At 36.7% G+C, this 23,787-nt stretch overlaps 1 protein-coding gene across 1 annotated transcript in view; it reads left to right on the forward strand.

The window, feature by feature from the left end:
* The window catches only part of NEB (nebulin), a 121,293-nt gene that overhangs the window by 92,382 nt on the left and 5,124 nt on the right, over positions 1-23,787 (forward strand). Inside the window, exons 111-127 of the mRNA XM_034061660.1 lie at positions 2,814-2,924; positions 3,050-3,154; positions 3,932-4,036; positions 5,535-5,639; positions 6,477-6,587; positions 7,041-7,151; positions 8,781-8,894; positions 9,034-9,138; positions 9,584-9,688; positions 10,289-10,393; positions 11,193-11,285; positions 13,915-14,007; positions 15,855-15,947; positions 17,446-17,538; positions 20,284-20,376; positions 21,708-21,800; positions 23,364-23,456. Coding sequence (XP_033917551.1) covers positions 2,814-2,924; positions 3,050-3,154; positions 3,932-4,036; positions 5,535-5,639; positions 6,477-6,587; positions 7,041-7,151; positions 8,781-8,894; positions 9,034-9,138; positions 9,584-9,688; positions 10,289-10,393; positions 11,193-11,285; positions 13,915-14,007; positions 15,855-15,947; positions 17,446-17,538; positions 20,284-20,376; positions 21,708-21,800; positions 23,364-23,456 — 1,728 coding nt within the window. The remainder of the gene's footprint in view (positions 1-2,813; positions 2,925-3,049; positions 3,155-3,931; positions 4,037-5,534; positions 5,640-6,476; positions 6,588-7,040; positions 7,152-8,780; positions 8,895-9,033; positions 9,139-9,583; positions 9,689-10,288; positions 10,394-11,192; positions 11,286-13,914; positions 14,008-15,854; positions 15,948-17,445; positions 17,539-20,283; positions 20,377-21,707; positions 21,801-23,363; positions 23,457-23,787) is intronic.

Genomic DNA, 23,787 nt, shown 5'->3' on the forward strand with positions numbered 1-23,787 from the left:
CTTGCTTTCTTGCTACACATTATAGGCAGAATACCTCAAACGACATATGAGAGGGCATGGAGCTGCATCTTATGATACCCCATGGATGAGAACCTTTAAGAAAGCTAATATGCTAAGTAGTCATGTAAGATCATTTTAAACGACAGATCTGGGACTGCCATTTTTACACATCTGTCTCTTGCTTGCATATTATCTTACAATTCCAACTTGTTAAAGGGTTTATGATGCACCAGTTGAATGTATCTTTTTGCATCAAAGGTATTGAATGTAGCAGAACTTGTGACACTACTCGGTTAGGTATAACATTTTGCTTTTCCCTCTGGAATGCTGATGGTGAATAGGAATTCTGTGGGTAAGGAATTTGCTTGTTTCAGAAATACCACATGAAGCTTGAGACATTGTTATTCTCTTTGTTTAGGAACTTCCAGTAATTTTAATGGAATTTTCTGATGCACTTATGTAATGTTAAAACTCACCTTTTTCACCCTCAAAAACACTAAGAACAGACTTATAAGCTTGAGCTGGTTTTCCTGAAACTGTGCAAAAAATGGAAATACATGTGTATGAAAATCCCAACCAGTGGTGCTGGTAATTTCCAGTAACTAGTCATAACATATGCATAAGATTCACACTAGAACTTCATTTTGACTATTCAGATTTCAAGTGTCTATTTAGACTATTCTGTTCGCATTATGTTGGAATGGCATAATTGAAGCATAGTGTATGAATCAGCTCCATGGTCTCTGAGAAGTGTACCCTGTAGTGATTTTGGGGCACATATTTTCTTATATTTCTTGCCATGACAAAACCTTTGGAAAATAAAAGAATAGTGGCTGCGTAGCCGTTTTTAAAGTGGCAGCAGATAAGTCTGTACCAGTTCAGTTTTACACATGTATTTCCAAATGAAAAGAAAGGGGGATTATGTTTTTCCCATGTCTAGCCAAGACTGCTGCATGTAACTGTCGCATGTTTGAATATCAGTCATTCTGTGTGTCAGGATAAGCAAGAATCTTTTCAGTAGAACCAACGATTCTTAAGCTGAACAATTGAACTACAAGAAAAAGAAGAAAGTATGTTTATTCCCATTCAGTCATAACAAGGTCTTACTTTTTCATACTTTTGTTCCACTACTAGCTATTTCTCCTTTTAGTCTTAACTACTGTAGGGGCAGTAAGGGAGCAAAGAAAAATTGGAGCAATCTTTTTTCTTTGAAGCATTTCTTCTCATAACTTCTCTTAATATAAAGCATTATGTCCTGTTTGTTTATCTTGTTTGCCATTTTTTAGTTGCATTCAGTTAGACCTATCTAGCATGCTTGCTTTTAATTTTGCAGAATGATGTTTCTTCTGAGCTTAAAGAAAGTGAACTCTTCAGCATGATGATCTGATCTTGATAATATGTTGCATAGCTTGCAAAATCTAACAGATTCAAGTATACTTCTGCTTGGTTTTATTTTTTCTGAGGTTAGAATCAATACTAATTCCTTTCAGAATATTAGTATTATTTGTTTTGTTACAGCAGCTATATAATTTGTGGATTTGTCTATTTCACTGTGAGTTTTATCTGAATGTGGCATATTTTGTCAAGCAAAAGCACAAGAGTAGTATCCACCATGAGCTATATGGTGCTGTATGAACAATAATATGAGAACAAATTCAAAGTGTAAAGTGTGATTGTGGAATGTGATTTAATTCTGAAATCATCTTTCTTTTTTAACTAATACAAAATGATCTGTTTACATTTCTGTAATTGTCATTAAATCCAGTATATCATGAGTCATCTCTTCCTCAACTTAGTTACCAATTCTTCAATATTTTATTTCTTTACTTATTTTACTTGGAGTTTCTCTTGCACTCTTCAATAGCTCTTCTGAAAAAAAAATTATGCATCTCTGATAGCAAAAAAAACCCCAAAAACCAATAAACCCAAAGTATTCCTAATGGAACCATCCCTTTTGTAGGTTTACAAGCAATAGTGAGGGATTAGCCTTTAGCTGCACCTGCAGCAGTGGAATGGCACAAGTCATGATGGAAGAAGAACTTGCCCTCATTTAAGTCATTAGCAAAACTCTCATTCCTACCAACATTTCTGTCCCTCCAACTGGGGAGGGACATGGTTTACGTCACTATACTTTCCCTTAGTGATGTTAATGTGGTTTGGAAGTGTTACTAACCCTCTTGCATAACCTAATTCCTAGTAATTAATTGTATCGCTATTCTGTTTGTGATAATTAGCATCTTTCTTCATCTCTGATTTATACAGAACATGCTATGTATGAAACATTATATATAAACATATTTGATATATTGCCACTTTCAGTGCTTGTGTGTCTTGAGGTAGTTTTTAAAGCTGTTATTTCTCCAAGAAGTACATAAAAAATTCTTTTGAATACTCTTTAAATTATTTTTATAGTCTTTAAATTCTTTTAATACTCTTCAAGAGTCGGCTCTTGTCTCTTTGTGAAATAGGGTATCTTTTGTCTATGCACAGTTCCATCAAGTGAAATATTCTTCATCTCCAGAATTTAGTTGTATTTTGCTTCCATAAATCTCTTGGCTACGTCTGTGATTTTTACCATGAGGAGATGTAGCCTGTGCTCTGAATAAAAAATTGCAAGTGGTATTTTGTAGAGATGTAGATTTCTTTCCATGTGAAGTCATCTTTAAATAGCCTTTATTCCAGTTGATATCTTCAGGTTGCTACAGTTTCGTTCTTCTGCTTACTATCAGTACTGAAGTAGGGACTCTTTGCCTTCTGCAGCCGACAAGTGAGCACTCAAGATCAGTTGTAATACCTGTTTGTTTTTGATTTAGGTGAAATACAAGGAGAATTTTTCCAAAGAGATGGGTAAAAAGCCAAAGTATGATTTAAAGGAGGCTAAAATCTACAAGACCATGAAAGATGCTCACAACTTGGCTAGTGAGGTATGTTTACTTATGTTTTTCCCTTAGGGAAACAAAGACCTCCTTTATGTTCTTAATGCATTCAACATCACAGGTTTTACTAGCAGTTGTCTTTTCTGATGATATTTGTCCTTTCTTACCGGCAGGTGAAATACAAGGCAGATTTAAAGAAACTTCATAAGCCTGTCACTGACATGTCTGAATCGCTGATCATGAACCATGTCCGGAGTACAAGCCAGCTCGCCAGTGCTGTAAGCTCGTTAACTAATCACAGATTTGGTTTTTTTTCCACTACTATTGATTCTATTCTGAAATGATCTCTGCTAAATATTTCTGTAACAGTTACTCCCTCTGCTATTGTTCATGGGATGTCACCTGGTAGTGATCTCTTCCTCTACTTCCTAATGATTATTTCCTGTTAACTAGCAATTTTGCCACATTTGTCCTCTGGGAATTCAAATCTTTACCAGCTGCAGAACTGCTAATATTTTAAATCCTCTTTATTACATTTTAACTGATTGCATTACACTAACAAATACCATCTCTTTTTTGATTTTTTTTCTGTCTTATTTACTGCTTGCTATATTTAAATTTTTTATATTTGTCTATTTTTTTTCATTTCATGTTTATGCTTAACATCCCCCTGGTGCAGACGTACAGAATCATGCCTAATGAAATACTCGATAATTTTACTGAGAAAAGTAAAAAATCTTTATTGCCTAATGCAGCTTTTCCATGTATCCACTGTGTTTTCTTTTTTCCTATTCTTTTTCTTTTTTTTTTCATTCTGGTTTTGAAAAAATCTTTGTTTCAATCAAAATGGTCAAAAAAAAAATAACTGTTTACCCACATCTTTAGAAATTTTATCTGATACTTGGGATTAAACTTCTTGCTTTTGTTTTGCTTTTTGCATTTCTAATTTCTCTTGATGTTCCATTGAAGTGTTGCTTTGATTGGACCTAACCAATAAATTTGCTGGGGGATAATTTTTTTTGTTATTGAGATGATTTTTGACACCTTCCCCTCAGTACCAGTACAAGAAGCAGTATGAGAAGAGTAAGGGTCACTACCTTGTGGTGCCAGATAATCTTGAACAGGTTCATCTAAGGGAGGCATCAGAACTACAGAGCCACGTAAGTTGGTCAGCTGTTTCTCATTAACCCTACTCACTGAGTATCAGTCTCCATCACTGAAGTCATCCTAGCAAATTCTCCAAAATGTAATAACCTCTATGCCTATCCGCTTTATGAACACTGCACACCTGAGTAAACTTGTCAGTGAAAAATATTTGCACATTTGCAAGTTTAGAAAAAACAAAATATCTGAATGATATCTTCATCAGAGTTACCTATGACTGTTGTATATGCATCTTTTTACACAGTAAAATATATTAATTTGGGTGATTTTGTCTGTAAAAAAATGACTTGGTAATCACAGAAAATGGAAATTGAAAGAAGTAAGGCTGTTGCTGACAGTATATTTTCAGCTGCTTTATCCGTTCTAGTCTCATTCTGCATCCAAAATCGCTTTAACCAAAACAATAGCTATGACTGCTATTAAATGTGTCCAACATTTTTTCTGTCTGGAATACAGCAAATGGTGGATTATTCCAGAGAAATGCATACTCTGGTCTCTAGTCCTCTTTAGTCCAGGTTTGATTCCAGGTATTTATTAACTGTAAAGCAAGAGAGAAATTACTGCTAGAATGCAAAGGGCCATAGTTACTGTTCTGCTGCATGGCATGGAAGAACAAAAACCTTACATAGCAAAGGACTATAAGAAAATGGTTGTGAATAGGTTTGTAGTTAAAGTCACTACTTGTTGCTCCAGTTTGAGATCAGGATCTGTCTCAGCCAAAGACATAGCATTAGCTCATGCAGGAGTCTGAAAATTGATGCCCTAGAGGCTGATACTATAACTTGAAGCAAGAATATCTTCATCCTTGTGAATGTTTTAGTTAGCAAGTCACTAAATTACATCTTTTCATTCCTGCTGCTAACACTCGAGCAATCTGTTTAATACCTGGTTGTTTACACAGCAATCTGTATAATACCTAACATGTAACTGGCTGAACTCCGCCAGGGCCATGATGGGTCTGAGTGCTTGCAAGTTAGATTTTTATAGCTACCTGTCTTCTTGAAATCTGAGCTAACACTGCTTATTCTCTACAATAGAAGTCAGTAGAATTTTAGGCCACACATGTTGCTGCAAGCCTGACCTTTGCTTTTTACATTTTATTGCCAATAATATAGATTTCAGTATTAAACATTAATCTTTTCATAGAATCACATAATCACAGAATGGTTTGTGTTAGAAGGGATCTTAAATATCATCTAGTTTCAACCCCCATGCCACAGGGGAGGTTCCAACTTTCCAGTAGAGCAAGTTGCTCAAAGCCGGGTCCAGCCTGGCCTTGAACACTTCCAGGGATGGGGCAGCCACAGCTTCTCTGGGCAACCTGTGCCAGGGCCTCACCACCCTCACAGGGAACAACTTCTTCCTACTCTCTAATTTAAATCTGCCCTCTTTCACTTTAAAGCCATTTACCACGGATCTGTTGACTATAGTAGGAATATACTAGTTGACAAATTGGTTCTTTGATTGAGGATAACATTTTTATTTTCTTCTCAGGTGAAATACAGAGAAAAATATGAGAAGGAAAAAGGAAAACCTATGTTGGACTTTGAAACACCAACATACCTTACTGCAAAGGAATCTCAGCTCATGCAGAGTGAGGTATGGTTAAAATAAACACCCAAGACTAAAAAACTGTTTTTTTTTTTTCTGGTTAAACTTTTACAGTGACTTAGGCAATTATACTTGCATCTTGTGCATGCTGATAGACTGAAAAAATATAGCTGTGTCACATTTCTTTATATTGGTTAAGAAATACTACACTCAAGCATGAAGCTTTCCCATGTCATGCTGAAGTGTGTATCATTTGTAATTTTTCATCAAGAAGCTGTCAGTAAATGAAGCTTAAGCAAGTCTTCGAGTCTTTAGAAGAAATGTAATATGAAATTCCTTTCACTTAAAATTTGCAACAAGAGTATGTGTGTCACTTATCATCATAGTCCACAGAAAGTACCCTGGTTATTTTTTTCACCTCAGAACTCTATTTTTGAGAAACCCATTTATTTCCTCTTTGTCTCTGTTGTCATAGTGTTCTTCACTGACTTGTAATTCTGTTTCCTCAAGCAGTTTTTTTCTGTTTATATCTTGTTCTGTCACAGATGAAGGCTTGTACCTGCTGAAAAACAGTTGTATGCAGCCAAAAGTCATTATGTTTGAATGTTTCCATTGAACATTTTCTCGGCATGTACAACTAAGTAGAAAAAGATTTAAAAAAAGCAGGGTCAGGTCATATTTCCATTGAAAGTCATAAGCTGGTTCTCTGGCTTTAGTAGAAACAGCATTTATTGCTCTACATGCCCACGGCACTGACTGTGACATTAATACAAAACCACTGCTCCATCCTCCCAGTAGTTTTTTGTGTCATTAAAAATAATGTAAGAAATATTTGCAATTTGGGGTTTTGTTTGTTTGTTTTTGGGGTTTTTTTTCTCTTATTAGAAAGAATATAAGAAGGACTTTGAAGAGAACATTAAGGGCAGAAACCTTACTGGCTTGGAGGTTACACCATCCTTATTACACGTCAAATACGCAACCAAAATAGCAAGCGAGGTAGCAGTTACTCTGTGCTTATTTCCTCTGTCAAGTTAAATAATTCCACTAAGCAGTTCTTCACTGCTGTCTTTTTCCCAACCATTCACATTAAGCATGATTCCATATATTTTGTGATCTAATTTGTTACTGTTCAGTAACTGTATTTGTATTTACTGCATCCTTTCTGGCATACATTAGTCTAACTGTTACATGGTGGGGTGTATGTGTGTGTGCGCCTTTGCAATTTATCTTGAACAATAATTACCACACTCTATTCTGTTGTAGTAGTTGTTGCATAACCCTATGTGATATTCTTTGTTGTTTCAAAAAATTATTTTTTCATTTGAAATTTTTGGTGGTTTTGTTTTGGTTTGTTTGTTTGTTTGTTGAAATTTTTTTTTGCAACAAAGTTGTGGAATATAGAACTCTTTTTAGTCTGGTTTTGCAGTTCTCATTTTCTTTCTTCTGCAGAAAGAGTACAGGAAAGATCTGGAGGAAGGTGTCAAAGGCAAAGGACTAACCGCTTTAGAGGAGACTCCAGACATGCTAAGAGCAAAGAATGCAACTCAAATCCTAAATGAGGTATGCCAAAAGCTATTTAGAAAATAACTGAATGGATGTAATAGCCTCCAACTGACAAATGCTTGTGGCTGTATAACACCAGTATGAACATTGTAATTCTCTAGAAACTCTTGGGGAAAAAAAAAAAATAAAAAGTGTGTGGGTGACTAAGGATAAAGCTGTGAGCCTGAACTTTTACATGAGTTCTTTTTTAGCTTTGTAGTTACTATCAGGAATGTAGGTGGGAAATGGGTGCTGTGATCAATTTTCAAGGGATGGACAAATCCGGCACTGTGATGCAGCAGGGCTAAGCATAAGAATCAGAGGTGTCAGTTTGTCAGTTGTGTAAACTTAAGCATCTTGGGTCAGGAGCACTTAACCAAGGATTAGAAACTAAGGACTAGGGCTGTGGAAACAAGAAGCAAAAGTGAGAGATCAGAAAAGGACTACAATGACAGAACCAGACAGTTATGCTCCTGCTTTGGAAGGTATGCTGTGCAGCAAAGAGTTATTTTTTATCATGCTTTATGTTTGATGAGTGTGTCAGAAATACCAGCCATGCTCATGAGCTGTTCCCCCTGCCCAGGATTGATGCCCAGTTGTCAGCTGCTGGGCTGATGGCTGAGGCAGTCTTCCCCACTTTGATGGAGAAAGGTGGCCAGCAGACAGTCAGGATGCCAACCTAACAGCTGCTTTATTTGTATGGTGGACTGGTATAATAAGTATTTCAGGATGATTGCCTTCATGGGATAAGACTAGTTCATATTTTAGGAGGCCTTAACATCATCAGCCTGAAAGGTGAAAAAAAGTAACTTTTTAGTGTTTCTTCTGATTTTGCTTCTTAATAAAGTACTTTGAAGACAAACATCCTTACAACAGCATTTTGCACTCAGTAGTGCAGAGATTTTGAGTTATTCAAGGAGCCTGTATTTTGTTACCAGAATATTACAGATGTATTCAGCTAAATTCAGCAGAGTAGGCATAGAGAGATATGAATCACAGAATTATAAAATACTATGCTGGAAGGGACCTCAAGGATCATCTAGTCCAACCTGTCTAGGAAGGTTGACCTAGACTAGATATCTCAGCACCCTGTCCGGTATGAATTATACCAATCTATACAATATAAATCTTTTATACCTTACTGGAAGATCTCTTTGGGAAGGGTGGCTGCTACAGCACTGAGTTTTTTAGGGAGGGTATTCATTCCAAAGGGCCCCAAAAGTCACAGAGAATCCTGACACCTTGCATTTTTTTCGACATGCTCAGTTTGAAACATCTGGGGCCACTCTTCACTACTACATGCATTTCATACACTGCTCATTCTCTGTTGCTTCTCCTCTGTTCAAGTTACAGTTTTGCATGAACTGCTGATTACCTAAAGGAGCTCATGCTTTGAGATTACTGGTGTTGGAAGAGTGACCTTAATACAGCTGGCCTCTAGTGTGTGCCATTTACTGCTGGAGTGGGGCTGTTTGTTCTCAAGATTTAAGTAATAAAGTAGACACTTTAGTGACATCATTTATGTGTTTAATTGTGAGTTTATATTAGTAGTATTCCTGGTTTTTGTGTGGCCATGAAACTAGCTGAGGTCGCTAAAGGTATTGTGTTCATATTGACAAGGTATCTATTTACTGTCTTCATCTGCAGAAAGAGTACAAAAAAGCCTTGGAATTAGAAATCAAAGGAAAAGGTCTGACAGAACTGGCTTTGGAGACACCAGATTTTGTGAGAGCAAAGAATGCCACTGACATTGCCAGCCAGGTCTGTGTGAATCCTGCATGTATCATATCTGAAGACTTCTTTAAAGGAAAATTTCTTAACAGTTTTTTTCTGATTAAACCAAGTGAAAATTGTTGCCAAAATATGATAAAGGCGCCTAAATGTGAGCTTTCCCCAACAGATCAAATACAAACAATTGGCAGAAATGGAGAAAGCCAACTACACCAGTGTTGTCGATACTCCGGAGATTATTCATGCCCAGCAGGTCAAGAACCTTTCAAGCCAGGTATCTTGAATGAAGCAATTTAATCATTGTTCATGTGGGAACCTTGAGGGAATACTAATTTGGAGCACTTGAGTGACTACCTGTCCTGATGTTCAGGAGATGCACCAGGAAACAGATTTCTCTAGAGCTGTGACATCTCTTACTCTGGAATTCCATTTTGATAATGAAAATAATTTATTTTAATACTGTATAAAACGAAACAATAATTTATATTGCTTTTGCAGTACCAGAGCTAATTTTGTTCTAAGTAGATTTAGCTTAATTTTCATACTCCTTAGTAACTTAATGTTGAAAATAAATCTTACACAGAGGCATAATCTGAATTTGTATCAGACACAGAAGTACTCATGTTTACATAAAGATGGACATTATGCAACAATAAGTAATGCCAGATTGTTTATTACTATTTTTGTATTAATGGAATGTATTTTGTATTTACCATCAGAAAAAGTATAAAGAAGATGCAGAAAAGAGCATGCCTTACTATGTGCCTGTAGCAGACACACCAGAAATACAGAGAGTCCGTGAGAATCAGAAGAACTTTAGCACAGTATGTATATAAATAAAAAACCACTGTTACTATCAAATAGTGAAAAATATTCTGCTTTTTTTTTTTTTCATTTGATAAGGTCCTGATATATCACACTGTAATCCCAACTAGGCTGCTTCATATTTTCAGCAATCTTCAATTAGAGGGTCTGTTGTATATGCAGCACCCGCCATATGCATTACAAAGGGAACCAAAATGATTCTGTTAACAGTTTTGAAGAAAACTTCCTGCTGCAGTGCTTTGACAATTCCTTTGCAAGTGATAGAGAATTATGCTTACAGAACTTGTCCTTTGTTGTCAGTGGGGCTACTTCCAAGGCTCTGTGGTCAGTAACAGAACTCCACAATCTGAGTTGAAATCTTTGATTTCCATCGTTGAGACTTAATTGGTTTAGATACAGTGTGGGGCCTTTCAAGATTTTTCAGTTAAGGATCTGCTATTGCTAATTTAAATAAGAATACTTGTTACTGCAGTACCACTAATGGTGGTGTTAAAATAACCTTATAAGGTGTACTTTTTTTCCTCATCTTCAGGGAAAACTCTGTAAATTTTTATGGCATGGAGTCAACATTTGACATTTTATTTTAACTTTTTCAACAGCTTCAGTATCAGTGGGACCTACAGAACAGTAAAGGAAAAGTTACAGTTGTACAAGACACACCAGAAATGCTGCGTGTGAAAGAAAACCAGAAGAATTTCAGCTCGGTATGCTTACCTTCTGTTTTCAGTTCTCATTCCAAAAAACACAGTTTAATGTATTTAATAAATTAACTATTTTTTGCTCTTATCTTATAGGTATTTATGGTTTTGATCAGTTTGAATGCTCATAAGAACTTTTTCAAACAAAACTTATTGTATTTTAAGTAAGTTAGCTAGGGTTTACTACCCCTTTTTAACACTGTTTTTTATAGAGTGCCCTGATTGCACATATTCACATACTCGTAGCCGTGATATAGTTAGTCAATCCTATATTTAAATTGGTGTTACTAGTATCCACCTTTCTTTTGTCCTGTTACCATGTAAATACTGTATTGTTGTGTGGCAACTGTCTTTCAGTGATAAGTGAGCTGTCTGCCTCGCCTGTTTTACATTTTATGTGTTACTGTGAAGTGCTTGAAGTCTGCTGTATTGTTTTGCCACTAGCTCCATTAGCATAGTGAATAACTAAGTGGAAGACATTTGTGTAAAACATACTAGAGCAAATTAGAAAAGGAAAAAAATAGAGCAAATACTAGTCTTCAGTCCTAAAATTAGCCTACAGATATTTTTATATTCTATTTGAAAATGCACTACAAACATAAATGATCAGCCCCTTTTTTGCAGTCGTATAATAAGGGTCTTCAGGTAGGTAGTAAGGCAGTAACTAAAGATGAGGCTCCAAGTTGGCTGTAACAGTCTGCACTGTTGTGTTGAAATCACTGTCATGAGCCTGTATTCATGCGCTATTAGAAAGAATGTTGTGTTTTGTATGCTTAACCTTGTTGTCTTCATTCTAAATATTAAGATTTTATATAAAGAAGATATTGGAACTGGAACTACTATTGAAAAGACACCAGAGATGCAGAGAGTTAAACGAACCCAGGATGCAATCAGCTCGGTACAAAAGAATTGATTTTTAATACTCTGTCAGTGCTAATTCAACTTGAAATAATATATTCCCTCCCACCCCTATTTTTTTAAATGTTGCTAACAGTGGTTTGGCAATAATCTGTCCAGCTAAGAGATACTTTCTAAGAGTTTTTCCCCTATTCTTGTTACTTAAACAGTAATCTTTCTGATGATTAACATTTAATTTGTTACTTACAATTCATTTCTAGAAGTTGAAAGCTCTTGTCGTGATTTTAATCTCATCCCAAACCTACTATATTTAACACAGAATCAAAGAATTATTTAGGTTTGAAGTGACTCTTAAGATTGTCTACTCAAAACCCTTCAAGCAGAATCAGCTAGGGAAGGTTGTCTAGGACCATGTCCATTTGAGTTTTGACTGTCTCAAAGGATGAAGACTCCACAACCTCTTTGGGCAACCTGTTCCAATGACTGACCACCCTCACAGTAAAGAAGTGTTTTCCTGTGTTCGGACTGAATTTTCCATTTTTTAATTTGTGCCTATTACCTCTTGCCCTGTCACTGAACACTTCCAGGAAAAGTAGTTCTCTCTTGTTCGTTCCTTCTCACAGGTATTTCATAGAATCATAGAATCATCACAGAATGGTTTAGGCTGGAAGTGACCTTAAAATCATCTAGTTCCAACCACCCTGCCATAGGCAGGAACACCTTCCTCTACACCATGTTGCTCAAAGCCTTGTCTAACCTGGCCTTGAACACTGCCAGGGGTGGGGCAGGCACAGCTTCTCTGGGCAGCCTGTGCCCGTGCCTCACCACCTGCATCGAAAAGAACTTCTTCCTAAAATCTAATCTAAATCTACCCTTTTTCAGTTTAAAGCCATTCCCTCTTGTCCTATCCCTATGTGCCCTTGTAATGTGTAGTGTTACACACATTGGTAAGTTCCCCCTGTACATACTCTTCTTCAGGCTGAAGAGTCCCAGCCCTCTAAGCCTCTTCCCATATCAAACATGCTCCTGTCTCTTACTCATCTTTATAACCCCACGCTGCACTTGCTCCATTAAGTCTTTCTTGTACTGGCAAGCCCAGAACTGGAGACAGAATTCCAGATGTGACCTCACCATTGCTGAGTAAAGGGGAAGGATCCGCTTTGTTAACCTGCTTGCAGTGCCCGTCTTAATGCAGCCAAGGATGCTGTTGGCCTTTGCCATGAGGCAAATTGGTGGCTCATGGTCAGCTAGTTCTCTGCCAGGTTCCCAAGGTCCTTCTCTGCAAAGCTGCTTCCCAGGCAGTTAGCCCTCAGCATGTACCCCACCCTGGGGCTATTCCTCCCCTGTTGCAGGACTTTGCATTTCCCCCCATTGAACTTTGCAAGATGCCCCTCAGCCCATTTCTCCAGCCTGTTGAAGTTCCTCTGGATAGCACCACAACCCTTGGATGCATCAGCCAATCCTCCCAGCTTGGTGTCATTTTCAAACTTGCTGAGGGTGCACTTTGTCTGGGCATTCAGGTCTCTCCTGAGGATGTTAAACTGTATTGGCCCCAGTACTGACCCATGGGATACACCACTGGTGACTTGCCTCCCACTGGCCCTTGAGCCACTGGTCAAAATGCTCTGGACCTGGCTGTTCAGACTGTTTGCACTTATTTATCTAGCCCATTCATTGTTAGCTTGTCTGTGAAGATGACAGGCAAACAGTGTCAAGAGCCTTACTAAAGCATGTATTGGAAAACTTTCATTCTCTATAAAAAAATTGTAGCACACTACAGTTGGAATAATTACATTACTTTTCTTTCAAAACTTGGAAATCTATTTCATGTTTTTTTGAATGCTGGCATCATTTTAGTATAAAAGATACTAACATTTCAGCCAATTTGCTTCATGCTAAAGTTCATGTGAAATATTTTTTTTGTTATGCTGAAGCAGAAATGCACTGTAGTTGTTAAAATCTTGTATGATTACTCTTGCCTTTGTTGAAGGTAGAAAGACCAAATGTTATCAGGTGCAAAGTTATTTACATTTGGTGTTAGAAAACTCTTTTAGTGAAGAGCTCTTCACAGTGACATCAACAGTTAACATTGTCTTCTGACAGATGGCTTGTGAAGACAATGGAAAGCCACACTGCTCATCTTGAAGCCAAGGAGATCTTTTAAATTCTCAGTCTTTATGAGATCAGTATAATGCTCTTTATGTATCCATATGTGCATTTAAGTCCTCTTTTCAATTCCATTATGCTAAAATTTTCAGAAATTACTTTAAATTTTTAGTATCACAGTTTTTTGGAACTCTGTGTAAGAAATCTTGAAATGGTTCAGTTGGTTTAGACCAGGGGGTGGTTCTTGCTGAAATGAAGCTTCTGGGAGACAGAATTTCAAGCTTCAGTTGAAAAATTCTGCTTCAAACAAGATGCTGCTTTCTTACGCTAGTGGTTGTTGAAGTGCTTTGTAGAGGTGTGGCTGAGTTACCTGTCAGATAACTGGAATAGAAGATTCCTTGATTATTTCTTTCTATCAAAATACATTTAGTACCTGAGATTTGAATGAGTTTAAGTGTAAAGGACTGAAGTTTCTTCATTCATGTAACTTGTTACGCATACATGTGTCAGCTGTCCTTTAATCTAAATCCTTTTACTTTTTTCTAATGTCTTTGCCTTCGCAGGTTAAATATAAGGAGAGTATTGGGAAAGGAACTCCAATTCCTGATCTTCCAGAAGTGAAGCGTGTCAAGGAGACACAGAAGCACATCAGTTCGGTAATAGCCGATCTTTTCTATTAACCTATATACTCATGGAGAGCTCAAGCTCCAGCCTTTGGTAGTGTTTATGGGTATTTTTTGTTCAAAAGAGAACAGATCTCTTAAATCCCTATATTCGGCAGCAGAAAGTTTAAGTACCTGAATTCTTGCAGGAATCATTACAATCAGCCATTTCATGTATTACTTTTCTGACCTTTTCTAAAAACAGAACTAGAAACAAAAAATACCCAGATGTCTTACAATGAGTTTGAAAACATGGATCAGCTAGACAGAACTTTGTGGAAAAAATAATGGGAACTTTTTTTGTAGTCACAAAACCCTAGTCACCATTATAAGTGAAAGCAGTACTGGCTCTTCCCTTGCCTAGTGGAGTGTGGATTTGAAAGCACAACATGCTTTCCTCATTTGGCACTACGGCTGCTTTACTTTGATCTCTGCATACAGAACTGAGTCAGGATACGAACTTGCAATTATTGTTATTTTCTACACAATTGTTTTTTTCAAATGATTCTTCATTTTTTGAACCTTTTACATATTTTTTTCTCATGCTGTGATTGCTTTGTTTTTGTATTTTTTCATTGTTTCAATGACAGCAAACAGTGTTCTTTCGGGTTTTTTTTCTTTTTGGTTTTTGTTAACTTTTTTTTAGCATTGCCTATGTGACTCTTTTCATGAAAAATGCACTTTTTTTTAATCAAACAGTTACAAAACAAACATAGTAATATGGCAGCTAAAACTCTATTGTTTTTTAATTAATAAATCGAAGTAAAATAGTGCTGTTTGAAACAAATAGTCACAAAAATCAAAAAGAAATAGAGCCCACTACAGAGTATTTTTGTATTAAACATGTCTATAAAAGGTTCAACTGTTTGTTAATACCGTAAAAATAGCTTCCATTAATGCTGACTGCCTGAAAAGTAATGCTGTTACATTACCTAAGCTAAGATGAAAGGAAGAGCCTACCTACCTTTCATGCCAGGTTAGCAGAAGATCTAAACTTGTGTCCTACTGTAGTCCATTGACTTCAGTGGGTTCAGGCGTTGAAAACAGACATTAAGTTATTTGCTGCACTCATACAGCAGACATTAAGTTCTTTGCTTAGCTGGTGGCTGTGCTTATAAAGAGGCACACTGAGTAAAATAAATTGTGCATATATTTATGTGTAATTCTAGATTATTATTTACCTATAAACTGGGTAAATTACCTTTCCAAATATACTGTAGTTGTTACGGCAGGAATGTGATCTTCTCACCTTGCTGGGTGCTTGTGTTCTGCAGGTGTTGTACAAAGAGGACCTGGGGACAGGTATCCCAACACCTGTCACTCCAGAAATAGAGAGAGTCAAACGCAATCAAGAACACATTAGCTCGGTATTTAAAAAAATCATAACAGCTTATTTTTGCATAACACCCTAACATATAATCTGTTTTTCTTCAATGGGTTGGAATCTCACCCTTTTTCTGTCTTTTCCTTGGCAACATTTTTAACTCCTTTATATTCCACCTGTTTGTGTTTGAACTTTTTTTGATGATTTACAACGTTATGTTTTTCTTTTAAGAACCAACCTGGAAGTAGCTGTGAAATTAACATGGTGTTTTTCTCCATGTTTGTTTTTCTTAACCCTTTATCTTCTACTGTCTCTAGTCATATACAGAATAATCAACCATCAGCCTCTTCCTTAATATTTGCCTCTAGAACAAGTGTGAATTAACTAAGAAGTGACCCTAATGCTAAATATAACTCACAAAATAGTCAGATTTAATGGGTTTGTCTATGTTGGGTGGTTTTGGGTGTTTGTTTTTTTCTTTTTCTTTTTTTTGTGGAAACTTTCTTGTACCTCACAGGTGTTATACAAAGAGGGCTTAGGGACTGGCATCCCAACATCGGTTACTCCAGAGATGGAGAGAGTCAAACGTAATCAAGAGAACATTAGCTCGGTATTGCTCAATAAAACAAACTCTGCCATTTCCAATGCAAATCAAATCCCTTTAACTCCTCCATTTTACATTTTTCTTTCAATTATTTGTTGAACTTTGAACAACCCTTTTTTTAATCAAATCACTAAACCTCTGTCAGTATCCTTATTTTTTTTTTCACTCAATCTAACTTAATGATCATTACATTGTACCAGCTGTGAGATCTTAACCTTGCTTACTTAAAGCAGTTAAGCAGTACCTTATCTTTCTTCCCAGTGAAATAGTAATAGTCTGAGTGATATCATTCTCCTCTTCAATAACAAAGTCAATTCTTCTAACAGTCTTCAGGCTCCTCACACTGGTTGCACTGCAAATGAAAAATGAACTCTTAACCCTTCCTGAAGCAAAGCAACCTAATATAACTTGCGTGTGCTGTCTCTTTTCCTGGTTTTGCTGGGGTAGGTGCTTTAAGTATCCTACAGGTCTTTGTAAGAAAACCTGGGTGGCATCATCATATCACTGCGGTATGAAAAAAAGAAGACTAAAGTTGCATATATAAGAAAAAAATACTGTAATCATGAATTCTATCCAGACTGTTTCTACTCCTAACACATTCCAATCAAATTACCATTATGCCATTATTTTGTTCTATATTTCTGTTTCAATTAGAGTGACTTGCAAGTCAATTTGACTCACTGTGACCCAATTCAGTCATGACAGATAGGAAATTCAGTCCTGACTTGAAATTAATAGGAGAGTTCAGACAAGCCACTGTTGTTATATGTTTTGCTACATTAATTGTCTCTTAGGTCATGGCAGCTCTCTGTTATGCTGATGGGCTTATTTAGAAGTCTTAGAGGCAGAGCTGCTTATGCCACATCTTTTGTTTGAATAAGAAAACTCCTTTGCAAGTGAGTTTTCAGGTAACAGAACACTCCTGCAGTTCTTGCTGGTGTTATTTGTGTGCCCTCAGGTGAGATGACAAACTTTACAGTAATAGCAGATTATTTTCATAGAGGTTTTTTTGCTGGCTTTTGAACAGGGCTGACAAAGCTCTAGTTTTCATATTTTGAAATTTCACTATGTTAAACTACTTGTCTTCTCTCTCTGTCCTCCTCTTTCCTTTCCTTTCCTTTCCTTTCCTTTCCTTTCCTTTCCTTTCCTTTCCTTTCCTTTCCTTTCCTTTCCTTTCCTTTCCTTTCCTTTCCTTTCCTTTCCTTTCCTTTCCTTTCCTTTCCTTTCCTTTCCTTTCCTTTCCTTTCCTTTCCTTTCCTTTCCTTTCCTTTCCTTTCCTTTCCTTTCCTTTCCTTTCCTTTCCTTTCCTTTCCTTTCCTTTCCTTTCCTTTCCTTTCCTTTCCTTTCCTTTCCTTTCCTTTCCTTTCCTTTCCTTTCCTTTCCTTTCCTTTCCTTTCCTTTCCTTTCCTTTCCTTTCCTTTCCCTTTCCTTTCCTTTCCATGTTTTTTTGTTGTTGTTGTTGTTGTTGTTGTTTTATTTTTTACTACTCCCTGTTGTGGCACAGGTGTTGTACAAAGAGGGACTGGGCATTGGAACCCCAGTACCTGTCACTCCTGAGATGGAAAGGGTCAAACGCAACCAAGAAAACTTTAGCTCGGTATCTTTTTCATCATTTAAGAAAAAGAAGTTCCCTGTAACTGTTTAACACTTGTGAATTTTCTGTTTCCTCCAATTAACCTATAAACATAGAAACATCCCCTTTCTGCTGTTAGATATTTTAGTCATTGTATTTTATATACTTATTTTTAAAAATATTTTTATTATAACACTTAATGCTTCATGTCCTTTAATTTTTAAAACTTTTTTTTTGAAGCTTAAGGTATTTTCATTTTTAAAAGAACACTGGGTTTTTTATTTGCTTAATTCTATTCCTCTAATGCTTCTTATTCTGCGGAAGCATATCTAAGGATTAGGAGCCAGTGTTTCTGGTTATGAGAAGACTTCCTCTAAATTTACTGTTCTTGTTAACTGGTTTATACTTCCTAATTTTTCCTGCTTTCTGGGATATTTAGTTGGCATAAAAATGATTAGTGTTACCTCCATCAGGTGCAGTTGGGACTTTCTGGACTTAACTTTATTTGAACTCCCATGTTATCCTGCAGGTGTTGTACAAAGAGGATGTGGGGACAGGAACCCCAACACCTGTCACTCCTGAGATTGAAAGAGTCAAACGCAATCAAGAGAACTTTAGCTTGGTATTTTTTTAATTTGAAAAGCAACATTTTCCCTTTTAATCTATTTGCAAATAATTTTAACACAAAAAAACCCCAACCCCTCTTGTATTTCACTGTAATCAATTTACACAAGAAAGAATACCCTGTTCCCCATGTTTTGACATTTTTTTTCCTTTGTAGTTGTTACTTTGTTTTGATTGGATCATCTTACTAATAACTTTTAGATTCCATTTTTCCATCTTCCTTTTTACTCTGAACATATTTATTTCTCTTTAATACCTGCTTTTCCTTTTGTTAATCACTTCAATCCTTGGTTGTTGAGTTTTTCCCCACCCTGGTTTTACTGCATATAAAAACTAAACTATTTATTGCCTGATACAAATCTGTGGACATGACCTCAGGATAACAGTGCTCTGATACATGCCAGTGTAACCTGCACTGATGCTTATGGAATGGGTAAATGAAATGGAATTGATGTCTTTATTCCTTCTGCATTGTATTTGATGCTGCCTTCTTTTCTGGAGTCTTTCATGTTGTTATACAGAGAGAGTGGCCCAAATCTTCAGCTGCTGTAAACCGCTCTAGATATGTTGGAAGCACAGGTTTTCAGGGTGAAAAAAAATGAATTAGTAACATTAGCCTGTTTGTCTGGGGGAGAAAAGTGTTGCGTATGATAGGAAAGCAGTAGCAATTATGATTTCTAAGGTACTATTTTCACACATATACCTTTATTATGATCATGTCTCTGTATCCTTCCTGTAGTAAGCAAGCTAAATTTTTTGATGATGAGCTCTGGATGACAAGTACTGTTTCACTCAGGGAATGGATGACTCTTTGTTGAGGGGTGGGTGCGTGTGTGTACAGAAAAGCTTTTATGAAGGCGCACTACGACCTGATTCTCCAATGGCTCAAGTACAGTCAGGAAAAGTTTTACCTCACTGCTGGGAAAGAGATAATAATATACTTCATTATAATCTATATTATACTTCAGTCTTCTAATTACCAGTTTTACATATCCACCTTGAGAAGCACTTCAGTCAGGAAGGTATTCTAGCATTCTAGTAGAAGTCATACTGATGTATCAGTGTGTAACTCTGTCTTCAGAGTTTTAAACTAGTTTATTATTTTTATGGATTTTTTTAATCCCTGTATTTATTCTGGGCATCTCAGAAAAGCATCTCTCATGTTCTGCGTGTTCTCTCAGCAAACAGAGTGGTACTGTGGTTTGTTTGTTTCTTTTTCTTTTTTTAATACAGCCATGTTGCCCCACAGGTGTTGTACAAAGAGGATCTGGGGACAGGAACCCCAACACCTGTCACTCCTGAGATTGAAAGAGTCAAACGCAATCAAGAACACATTAGCTCGGTATTTTTTAATTTGAAAAGCAGAAAATTCCCTTTTAATCTATTTAAAAATACTTTTAACACACACACACACACACAAAAAAAATTTTCATTCTCCTATAATCAACTTACACCAAAAATAATATCCTGGTCCCTTTGAGATCTTTTTTTCCTCCATAATTGTTACTTACATCTTTCTTGTTCCTCGTTTTTATTACATCCTCTTAATAACTTTTAGTTCTACGTTTCAGTCTGATTATAATTCTTTTCTTCTTAAAAAATATGCTCTTTTCCTTTTCTTAATCACAACAATCCTTACTTTTGTTTCGTGTGATGCTGTTTTGGTTCTTTTCCCCTGATTTTACTTACTTTCTATATGAGAACTAAATAGTTCTGTGCCCAATACAAATCCATGGCTGTTACCTCAGTATAACCGTGCTCTAATACACATGCTAGTGTCACCTGCTGTGATGTTTATGGAATGAGTAAATGAAAGAGAATTGATTTATTTGTTCCTTTTGTGTTGCATTTGATAATTTCTGCCTTCAGAAGGTCTTTACTGGTCTGCTGTTACACAGACAGTTTTTCTATATAGATCCTGAGAAGCAAAGAGAGAACATATTCAAGCTTCCAGCCAAAAAGCATTGCAGAGTGTTAGCATTTAGCTGCATAGTGTTGAAAAGCACTTTAATTTTTCTCTTTTATTCCAAGCTTTGGCTAGGAGCAACTTTGAAAAACATTCAGTTGGTTTTCTCACAAGCTGTGTGTTATTGTCGTTTGCTTGTTCCTCTTTTTGTTTTTTAATACAGCCGTGTTACCCCACAGGTGTTGTACAAAGAGGATCTGGGGACAGGAACCCCAATACCTGTCACTCCTGAGCTTGAGAGAGTCAAACGCAATCAAGAACACATTAGCTCGGTATTTTGTGGAGGAAAAGTAGTATTCCCTTTAACTCCACTTAAATGGAACTTTTTAACATATATTAAAAATGAACAATTCCACTCCTTACTTCCATTTAATCAACTCATAAAACATCCTTTCTTCTTCCCTATACTATATTTTCCAATGTTACTGACTTACCACTTCTTCATATATGTGATTATTTACATTATCCTAAATATTTTTTAACCATTTTGCTCCCTGTTCCAACTTTATTTTCCCATATATTCCCATATAAATGTGAGGTTTTTTTGTTTGTCTGTGTTCTTAAATCCCATAATTTTCCTTTTTTAATGCTGTTATAGACAGAAGGGGGGTTGTCTGACTTTCTGGCAGGTTTCAGTGGTGGTTGAAAGCCGTCCTCCGCCATGAAATGTGTTTGATGCTAGAGGCTTTTGTGTTGGATTTGTGATATCTGCTAGGATAAAACCATAGATCTTTTTGCCTCCAGACCCTCAAGGTGCAATCCAGCCTTCATTGCTTTCAGGGGTAGCTTTGGAGCGTGTTAGAGCAGACTGAGCTACCACAGATTCAACTATTTGATTTCATGTTGGATGTAATTATTATTGAGTTGTGATTATGTTCTTGGATGCTTCTTGTTGCTACACAGGTGTTGTACAAAGAGAGCTTGGGGACTGGGATCCCCACTCCCATCACTCCAGAGATGGAGAGGGTCAAACGCAATCAAGAAATCTGTAGCTCGGTACTTCATTAAGAAAAAAAAAGTTCCCTTTAACTCTCTTTAAAAGAACATTTTAACAGTTTCAATAAATGGATGCTGTAATGCTAACTCCAAAATAATGTCAGTTGTAGCTCTAAAGCAGCTTACAGAAGTGATTACTTCTTACTCACATCTTGTGTGGTTTATAGTGGTGACTTTAACTTGTTAAGAGTTCTTATTGTTTTCCAAGAGTGATTTTAATGTTGTGTTCTAATCCTAAAATCACTTAAACTCCACTCATTTTCTCTGCAGTGCTGACATTCTTCTAAAAAGAAAACTTGTAATTTACATTTTCCTAGAATCCTCAACTCTTCCATATGGTATTTTTGTGGTCTCATTTATGCAGTACTTATACAAGTGTGTGTATATATATACTTACATATGTATATGAGTGATCTTATGTTAAAAAGCCAGTATGCCAAACCCTGCTTCTCTAGCAAAATACTGCTAAGTACCTTCTTTAAAAATACATGCACTACATAGGTCCTGAGAAAATAAATACAGAAAAAAATGCCTTGGGCTTGAATTTTTTCTATGGATAGCTTTTATTTATTGTTGCTTTCTTTGGCTCCTTTCTTATGTCTCATAGGTGTTGTATAAAGAGAACATAGGGAAAGCAACCCCAACACCTGTCACTCCCGAGATGGAGAGAGTTAAACGCAATCAAGAAATCATTAGCTCGGTATTTTTATCAGGAAACCAGTTCCTAAGGATGTGAATGACGTGTTTAACATTGTAACTGCAGCATTTAGCAAGCTGTGCTTTCTAACTTTAGAAGACGAATCTGTCATGTAGCATAAACCTCCTACCTTCTGTGCTTACAAACAAGGGATACTTTCTTTTTAATCATTTAACACTGTTTGAAGCAGGATTTTACTAGAACTAGGTTTGCCTCTTTTTTTTTATGGATATAATCTCTGTGCAATTTTTTTTAACCCTTTCTTACTACAAGTAGGCAGAGTTGATTCCACACAGGGTCCACTTCTGCATCCAAGTGGCTTAATGGCAAAGCTCCCATTGCTTCTCCTGGGAGAAGCATTATGCCCCAAGCCTAACCCTTTCTAAGTGTAATGATTCAAAAGCCATGTTGTATGTTGGTTTTGTCTTGTTTTAGTTTTTGGGTTTGGGTGGTTTTGGATTTTTTTTGGTGATGGTATCTTTTAAGTCACATTTGGATACTCCCTTGTATCCTGTAGGTTTTGTACAAAGAAAATGTGGGGAAAGTGACCCCAACACCAATCACTCCAGAGATGGAGAGAGTGAAACGGAACCAAGAAATCATTAGCTCGGTACCTTAAAATAGATATATTTCTTTTTCTATCTTCATGCTTATATCTTAATAAAGTAACACGCTAACTATGTACTGAAGATTGATTCTAATTTAAAAAATAGGTATATTTCTTTCTGCCATTTAATTGCTCCTCTCCTAAAACAAAATTACTTTAGTGTTAACAGTTTGATCCAGAAATTTAGGCCTTTTCTGCAACACGATTTATGTACCTGTGGGCTCTATCCAGGCAATATTAGAAGCTTAGCAGCCTTTGTTGAAGATATTCAGGTTGATCTCTCTATGCACCGTGTTTGAGCTTTCATTGGCTTTTCAGGGATATTTGACTTTAGCAAACACAGACTAACAGGAAACCAATACTCCACCCTAAAACCCCCATGTCTCGGAGCCACGTGAGACTGCATTGCTCTGACATGTAACTTTGGATGCCTTGAACAGAATGACACAAAAGGAACAAGGCTGCTTCGGTTGGCCTATCAGCAAGGGCTTTTAGGTGGCCTCCTGGTTGGGGAAGATATGTAGGTGTAATGGTGCAGCGATACCAGACACCCATCCTCAACACCCTTCTGTATTTGGCTGCCCAATGTAAGTGTGACAACAGGACTCCCTCCCAAAATGTCAGATTGCTTCAAATACAGGCAAAACATCAGATAAAGCGTTTCTTCACTAGTTCTCTAGGTCTGTGGGCAGCTTCCCCAGGTCGTTGCCACAGTTATAACTGGATAGAGCCTGTCTTTGTTAACCAAAAAAATAACAAGCTTTCCTTTTACAGTTTATTTTTCTTACCCTTCTTTACAGCAGTAGATGTTTGCCTTTTGTGCAGTGCTGTGTATCATAATCAGTTGTGACTTTTTTGAAATTTGATAACAAAGTAATAATTAGTGTTCAAATCCTTTTGACTGGGGGTGTGTGTGTGTGCAGGATTAAGATACTGGATACATCTTCTGTATCCCACAGGTGTTGTACAAAGAAAACTTGGGGAGAGCAACCCCCACCCCTCTGACTCCAGAGATGGAGAGAGTCAAACGCAATCAAGAACACATTAGCTCGGTATTGTCTGAAAGATGTAAAAAAGCATATAATAGAGAACTTGTTTTCTAAATAACTTCAGTCTGTCTGGTTTTAACCAACCCTCTAGTTTTTTTTTCCCTCAAACATAGAAAGTCACCTCTTAAAATTATAATATTTAAGCAATTTTTTTGTCAATTAACTTTTTAATACCGTTTTCCCTATGACCCTTTTATTTTTTTCTGTCATAATGGATGGTGTTTACTCTAAACCCAGTAACATTACAGCTTTTAATTGTACATTTGTGACTTTGAGTTACTTTGTGCTCTGTAGGTTGTATACAAAGAAGGCTTAGGGAAGGCAACCCCCACTC

The sequence above is a fragment of the Melopsittacus undulatus genome, chromosome 4 (assembly GCF_012275295.1).
Source record: "Melopsittacus undulatus isolate bMelUnd1 chromosome 4, bMelUnd1.mat.Z, whole genome shotgun sequence".
In the NCBI taxonomy this organism is placed as follows: Eukaryota; Metazoa; Chordata; class Aves; order Psittaciformes; family Psittaculidae; genus Melopsittacus; species Melopsittacus undulatus.